General features: G+C 42.5%; 1 protein-coding gene across 1 annotated transcript in view; it reads right to left on the bottom strand.

The window, feature by feature from the left end:
• The window catches only part of plxnb3 (plexin B3), a 197,987-nt gene that overhangs the window by 75,781 nt on the left and 114,706 nt on the right, over nucleotides 1-7,500 (bottom strand). The window contains 3 exon segments of the mRNA XM_039800788.1: nucleotides 1,672-1,851; nucleotides 3,984-4,265; nucleotides 5,821-6,280. Coding sequence (XP_039656722.1) covers nucleotides 1,672-1,851; nucleotides 3,984-4,265; nucleotides 5,821-6,280 — 922 coding nt within the window.

The following is a 7,500-nucleotide window of genomic DNA, read 5'->3' as shown; positions in this document are numbered from 1 at the left end:
CACATAGAACACACATTGTGTTGTTTTGTTGATGAAGAGCTGCAGGCTACAAGCTGCTCTTCTCTGTGTGTGTGTGTGTGTGTGTGTGTGTGTGTGTGTGTGTGTGTGTGTGTGTGTGTGTGCGTGCTCTTTTCCTTGTGCAGCTCAGACTTTGTTTACAAACATAGAGCAAAACAGCTGATCATTTTCATTCTTTCTTAGAAGATGACTGACAGCTGCTGTCTTCAGTTACACCTGAGGCTGCCCAGTCCAACCAGTATACAACCATTATACAACCAGTATACAACCATTATACAACCATTATACAACCATTATACAACCATTATACAACCAGTATACAACCAGTATACCCAGAGTCTGGTGTGATGGTCTCTGAGCAGCTCAACTGGAAGCAGCTGGGGGGTCATGGCCTTGCTCAAGGGCCCCTCAGAGGGACTGACGACGTTCCAAACCCATGAATGGGAACAATGACAGAAACTTCAACACAATTGTGTTTTAGTAATAAAGTTATTTTGAATAAGCAATAATATTGTGATGTCACATCTTAATGCTAGAAGTTACAGCAATCAGCTGTTTAGCTATGTTTAGCATAAAAGCTCAAAACAGGGGAAACCGTTAGCTTAGCTTAGCTTCAGTTAACTTAGCTTATTAAGACTGGAAATGAGGCGAAACAGTTAACTTAGCTTAGCATAAAGAATACAGAATACAGTTAGCATAGCTTAGCACAAAGACTGGAAACAGGGGATACAGTTAGCATAGCTTAGCACAAAGACTGGAAACAGGGGAAACAGTTAGCATAGCTTAAAACAAAGACTGGAAACAGGGGATACAGTTAGCGTAGCTTAGCACAATGACTGGAAACAGTTAGCGTAGCTTAGCACAACGACTGGAAACAGGGGAAACAGTTAGCGTAGCTTAACACAAAGACTTGAAACAGGGGAAACAGTTAGCGCAGCTTAACACAACGGCTGGAAACAGGGGAAACAGCGTAGCTTAGCACAAAGACTGGAAACAGGGGATACAGTTAGCGTAGCTTAACACAGAGACTGGAAACAGGGGATACAGTTAGCGTAGCTTAACACAAAGACTGGAAACAGGGGAAACAGTTAGCGTAGCTTAACACAAACACTAGAAACAGGGGATATAGTTAGCGTAGCATAACACAAAGACTGGAAACAGGGTAAACAGTTAGCTTAGCTTAGCACAAAGACTGGAAACAGGGGATATAGTTAGCATAGTTTAGCACAAAGAATGGAAACAGGGGAAACAGTTAGCATAGCTAAGCACAAAGACTGGAAACAGGGTAAACAAGCTTAGCTTAGCACAAAGACTGGAAACAGGGTAAACATTTAGCTTAGATTAGCACAAAGACTGGAAACAGGGTAAACAAGCTTAGCTTAGCACAAAGACTGGAAACAGGGTAAACATTTAGCTTAGATTAGCACAAAGACTGGAAACAGGGTAAACAGTTAGATTATCTTAGGACAAAGACTGGAAACAGGGTAAACAGTTAGATTATCTTAGGACAAAGACTGGAAACAGGGCATACAGTTAGCTTAGCACAAAGTCTGGAAACAGTGGATACAGTTAGCTTAGCACAAAGACTGGAAACTGGGTAAACAGTTAGCTTAGCTTAGCATAAAGACATATACATATACATTGTGTGTTCACCTTGTGCAGTCGTCCCTCTCTGTCTCCCAGGAAGGCAATGGTGTGCCCCGCCTCTGTTGCCGTGGTAACAGCAGTCAGCTGGGTCGTGGCGGTGACGGTGGTCGTGGCGGGGAGCGGCACGGCGCTGGCGATGGGGTTCGGGGTGTGTTCCCCCCCGCAGGGGTACTCGGACAGAGAGTCCTGAAACAGAGAAGCTACGTTAGCTTTCTTTCACTGAGATACAGTGTCCGCATTTAATGTGGATTCACAACGTTATAATATTAATATTAATATTAATAATATTAATAATAATAATAATTTTGTGCAGCAGGAGCTTTCGACCTACTTCATGTTTATGTAATCATTTCACGGTTTATTATTTTATTATTTTACTTCCTCTTTTACAAACACTTTAGTTTGTTTCCATTCATGTTTTAAAACTCCCGTTTTTATTCATTTTCCACACAAAGTAACTGCAGTTTAATCTGTGTGTGTGTTTGTGTGTCTGTGTGTGTCTCTCTGTGTGTGTGTGTCTCTCTGTCTGTGTGTGTGTGTGTCTGTGTCTCTGTGTGTGTGTGTGTTGTGTGTGGTGTGTGTGTGTGTGTGTGTGTGTGTGTGTGTGTGTGTGTGTGTGTGTGTGTGTGTGTGTGTGTGTGTCTCTCTGTCTGTGTGTGTGTGTGTGTGTCTCTGTGTGTGTCTGTGTGTGTGTGTGTGTGTCTCTCTCTGTGTCTGTGTCTCCGTGTGTGTGTGTGTGTGTGTGTCAGTGTGTGTATGTGTGTGTGTCAGTGTGTGTATGTGTGTGTGTGTGTGTGTGTGTTTGTGTCTGTGTGTGTGTATGTGTGTGTGTCTCTGTGTATGTGTGTGTGTGTGGGTGTGTGTCTCTGTGTGTGTATGTCTGTGTGTGTGTATGTGTGTGTGTCTCTGTGTCTGTGTGTGTGTGTGTCTGTGTGTGTGTGTGTGTATGTGTGTGTGTTTGTGTGTGTGTCTGTGTGTGTGTGTGTCTGTGTGTGTGTTTGTGTGTGTGTCTGTGTGTGTGTGTGTCTGTGTGTGTGTTTGTGTGTGTGTCTGTGTGTGTGTGAGATATGTGGGTCAGGTCGGTCCTGCCAGCTGTGTGTGTTTGAGTGACAGCTGTCTGACGATAAATCCAGCTGCTGAAGATAACAGCTCTAATCCACACACACACACACACACACACACACACACACACACACACACACACACACACACACACACACACACACACACACACACACACACACAGTATTAAGGTCAGCAGCAGTGAGACGGATGTGACCATCGACAGGTTCCGACCAAACCAGCTGCTAATCTGTGATGACATCATCGTGTAACATGCGACTCTCAGTGGAACCATCGATGATGTCATCGCTTTAACTGAATGATTCAAAAAACCAAACCAAATGAATGAACAACGATCACGCCGTGATAAATATCACTTATCATTATTATTATTATTATTACTATTATTACTATTATTATTAATATTATACATTAACCTCCTATGGCGCCATTTTGATGCTACAAAGCCATCACCTCCCGTTAGCATCCCATTGACTCCCATTCATTCTGACGTCACTTTGACAGAGAATAACTTTACATCTGAAGCGTTTAAAGACTCTATTTGTCCGTTGTTTATTTCTAAAGAAACACGACGATGTATAAAAGGCTCCATTACCTTGTAGCTCACGTTATGGCTCCGTAGCAGGCGCTTTTATAACAATAGGCTAACGATTGGGTCATAACCCGCGAGACTTACTGTCACACAGTAGAGGAATTACCGTTATAGTACAGGAGAAGCTCACAGGCAGTTTGGACTTCCATTAGCTGTTTAGGTTTAATGACTAATGTTAACTAGCATGTTAGTGATCAGTAATTAGCCTGTGCCTATGTTATCTCCTTACATATACCTACGCTCTCCGTCTCTGTAAGATTGGGAATGATTGAGATTTCTCTCGGCACAGCTACCAGAAGACTTCACACTTTCAGACAGGTTGCTCACGTCACATCTACGTCTTCAAGCTCAGTTGGAGTTGGAGACACGGGATCTGGTGGTCCATTATATATATGACATAACGTGAGCTACAAGGTAATGGAGCCTTTTATACGTTGTCGTGTTTCTTTAGAAATAAACAATGGACAAATAGAGTCTTTAAACGCTTCAGATGTAAAGTTATTCTCTGTCAAAGTGACGTCAGAATGAATGGGAGTCAATGGGATGCTAACGGGAGGTGATGGCTTGGTAGCATTAAAATGGCGCCATAGGAGGTTCGAGTTCTGAAGCGAAGCTTACCCTCCAGTGCATGCTGGGTATTTACCTGTGGTAGTTTCAGACATTTCGATGACACAGCGTATTCGATGTAGGCCTCTTCCTGCCCGCTGCTGCCGCGCCCTCCCTCCGTGTAACACACTTCCTGCGCTCGCCGCAGCTTGGCGTCCAGCTCGGCCATCCCGTAGACGCACAGCGCCGAGCGCCCGGTCGCCACGGGCGTGGACGCTTGCCCCGTCGCCATGACGACGAACAGGGCGGGCTCGCCCGAGTGGTTGCCGAGCCACGCCCCCTGAGCCAGGTTGTAGCCGTTGCCGCACAGCAGCGGGACCTCAGAACCAGAACCAGAACCAGAATCAGAACCAGAATCAGAATCAGAACCAGAATCAGAATCAGAACCACTTTATTCGCCAAAAGCGTCAGCAGACACACGGCAATCAGTCAGTTAATAATATAATCAATAAAAACACACAAATTGTGGAGGTTTTTTGTGATTGTTGCGGCCAAAAATCCTTGATGTGGCACGCTTTCTTAAATAATGTCTGGGTTTATGTCTGTGTTATTGATGTTTATTGATGATGATGTGTGTTTTCTCTCTGTGATGTGTATTATTGTGTGTGTGTGTTTGTATTGTTGATGATATTGATATGTTTGTGTTTATTTATATTGTGTATTGTTTGTTTGTTTGTATTGTATTGTTGTTTGTTGTGTGTTTTGTGTATGGTGTTGTTGTTCTTATGTCTGTATGTTATATTATGATGATGTATTATTTGTATTTTTTATTATTATTGTTTGTTGTATGTGTGTATGTTTTGTTTGTTGATATTTGATAGTGTTGATTTGTGGTATTATTGATGATGATGATGTGATGTTTCTCTATGTGTATGTGATGATGATTTATTGATGTATGATATTATTATTTTGTATTTATTATATTGTTATGTTCTATGTCTGTGTGTGTTGTATTCTGTTGTATTGATGATGATGTGATGTTTATGTTGTGGTGTAATGTGATGTGATATTTTTATTTTATGTTGTTTGTTTGTGGTTTGATGTATTATTGATGATATTGTGTGTTGTATGATTTGTGTTGATGATGATGATGATGTATGATGTTGTGTTATTATATGTAGTTTATTGATATTATGATGATGATGTTTGTGTGATGTTTATTGATGATTGTTTTTTGTTGTGTGTTTATTATTAATGTTTATGTTGTGTGTGTGTGTTTTTGTATTGTTGATGATGATGATGTTGTTTGTGTTTGTGGTGTGTTTTTGTTATTGTTGCTATGTGATGTTTTTTATGTTTTGTTATTTTATTATTATTGTTTGTTGTGTGTGTATTATTATTATGTTTTATGTCTGTGTGTGTGTGTGTGTGTGTGTGTGTGTGTGTCTGTGTGTCTCTCCTGTGTGTCTGTGTGTGTGTGTGTGTTTGTTGTGTGTGTGTGTGTGTGTGTGTGTGTGTGTGTTTATGTTGTGTGTGTGTGTGTTTTATGTCTGTGTGTGTGTGTCTGTCTGTGTGTGTTTTGTGTCTGTGTGTTGTGTTTGTGTGTGTTTATGTCTGTGTGTGTGTGTGTGTGTGTTTATGTCTGTGTGTGTGTGTGTGTGTTTTCTGTGTGTGTGTTGTTATGTGTTGTGTTCTCTGTGTGTGTGTGTCTCTGTGTGTGTGTGTGTGTTTATGTGTGTGTGTGTGTGTGTGTGTGTTTTGTCTGTGTATGTGTGTCTCTGTGTGTGTCTGTGTGTGTGTGTGTCTGTGTGTGTGTGTGTGTCTGTCTGTGTGTGTATGTGTGTGTGTGTGTGTGTGTGTGTGTGTCTCTGTGTGTGTGTGTGTGTCTGTGCCCTAGTAATTTTCGCTGCCCTCTTCCTGACTTCCTGACTCACCTCCACGTACGAGTAGAAGCTGCGGTCGGAGGTGCAGAGCCGCGAGGCGTACGTCCGGTACTCCTTCTTGTGCCACATGTCCCGCCGCGAGAACAGGAAGTAGACGTGGCTGCCGTGCGCCACGGCCTTCACGAAGTGGTTGTTGTACTCGGAGTAGCTCCCCACGACCAGCTTGCCCAGCTCCTCCTCCTGGGAGAACGCCCGGCGAGGCGGGACCACCGGGGACAGGCGCCGCGTCGTGATCGGTGGGATGTCGCCGGGACCTTTGCTGGTGTAGCCTCGGCCAACCAGCATCAGGCGCAGGACGCCGGCGCCGCCCGTCCCGGGGGCGCCTTCCTGCTTGTTCTCCGTGGTTATCACCACCGCCACGGTGGAGACTCGGGGGTCGTTGGCGGCCACGTACTGCGTGTCCACGGGGTTGGAGGTCTGGTAGATGAGCTGAGAGATGTTGGACAGACTCCTGCAGGAGAAGAAGAGACCAGTTCGGTTCGATAATTGACGTAATCGTTAGCTGCAGCCCTACTTTGAACAATAAAACATAGAAACATGTTCTATTAGAAACACAAATTATAAGAATGAAATGAGCAAACAAAGGAACTTTTAGTTAAGCCTTGTGGGTCCCCTAATACTGTATCTGAAGTCTCTTTTATATAGACCTTAGTGGTCCCCTAATACTGTATCTGAAGTCTCTTTTATATAGACCTTAGTGGTCCCCTAATACTGTATCTGAAGTCTCTTTTATATAGACCTTAGTGGTCCCCTAATACTGTATCTGAAGTCTCTTTTATATAGACCTTAGTGGTCCCCTAATACTGTATCTGAAGTCTTTTTTATATAGGCCTTAGTGGTCCCCTAATACTGTATCTGAAGTCTCTTTTATATAGACCTTAGTGGTCCCCTAATACTGTATCTGAAGTCTCTTTTATATAGACCTTAGTGGTCCCCTAATACTGTATCTGAAGTCTCTTTTATATAAACCTTAGTGGTCCCCTAATACTGTATCTGAAGTCTCTTTATATAGACCTTAGTGGTCCCCTAATACTGTATCTGAAGTCTCTTTTATATATGACCTTAGTGGTCCTCTAATACTGTATCTGAAGTCTCTTTTATATAGACCTTAGTGGTCCCCTAATACTGTATCTGAAGTCTCTTTTATATAGACCTTAGTGGTCCCCTAATACTGTATCTGAAGTCTCTTTTATATAGGCCTTAGTGGTCCCCTAATACTGTATCTGGAAGTCTCTTTTATATAGACCTTAGTGGTCCCCTAATACTGTATCTGAAGTCTCTTTTATATAGACCTTAGTGGTCCCCTAATACTGTATCTGAAGTCTCTTTTATATAAACCTTAGTGGTCCCCTAATACTGTATCTGAAGTCTCTTTTATATAGACCTTAGTGGTCCCCTAATACTGTATCTGAAGTCTCTTTTATATGACCTTAGTGGTCCTCTAATACTGTATCTGAAGTCTCTTTTATATAGACCTTAGTGGTCCCCTAATACTGTATCTGAAGTCTCTTTTATATAGACCTTAGTGGTCCCCTAATACTGTATCTGAAGTCTCTTTTATATAGACCTTAGTGGTCCCCTAATACTGTATCTGAAGTCTCTTTTATATAGACCTTAGTGGTCCCCTAATACTGTATCTGAAGTCTCTTTTATATAGACCTTAGTGGTCCC

Source organism: Perca fluviatilis, chromosome 5 (genome assembly GCF_010015445.1).
Source record: "Perca fluviatilis chromosome 5, GENO_Pfluv_1.0, whole genome shotgun sequence".
Taxonomy (NCBI): domain Eukaryota; kingdom Metazoa; phylum Chordata; class Actinopteri; order Perciformes; family Percidae; genus Perca; species Perca fluviatilis.
The sequence above is the reverse complement of the archived record's forward strand: the minus strand, read 5'-3'. Positions and strand labels throughout refer to the sequence as shown.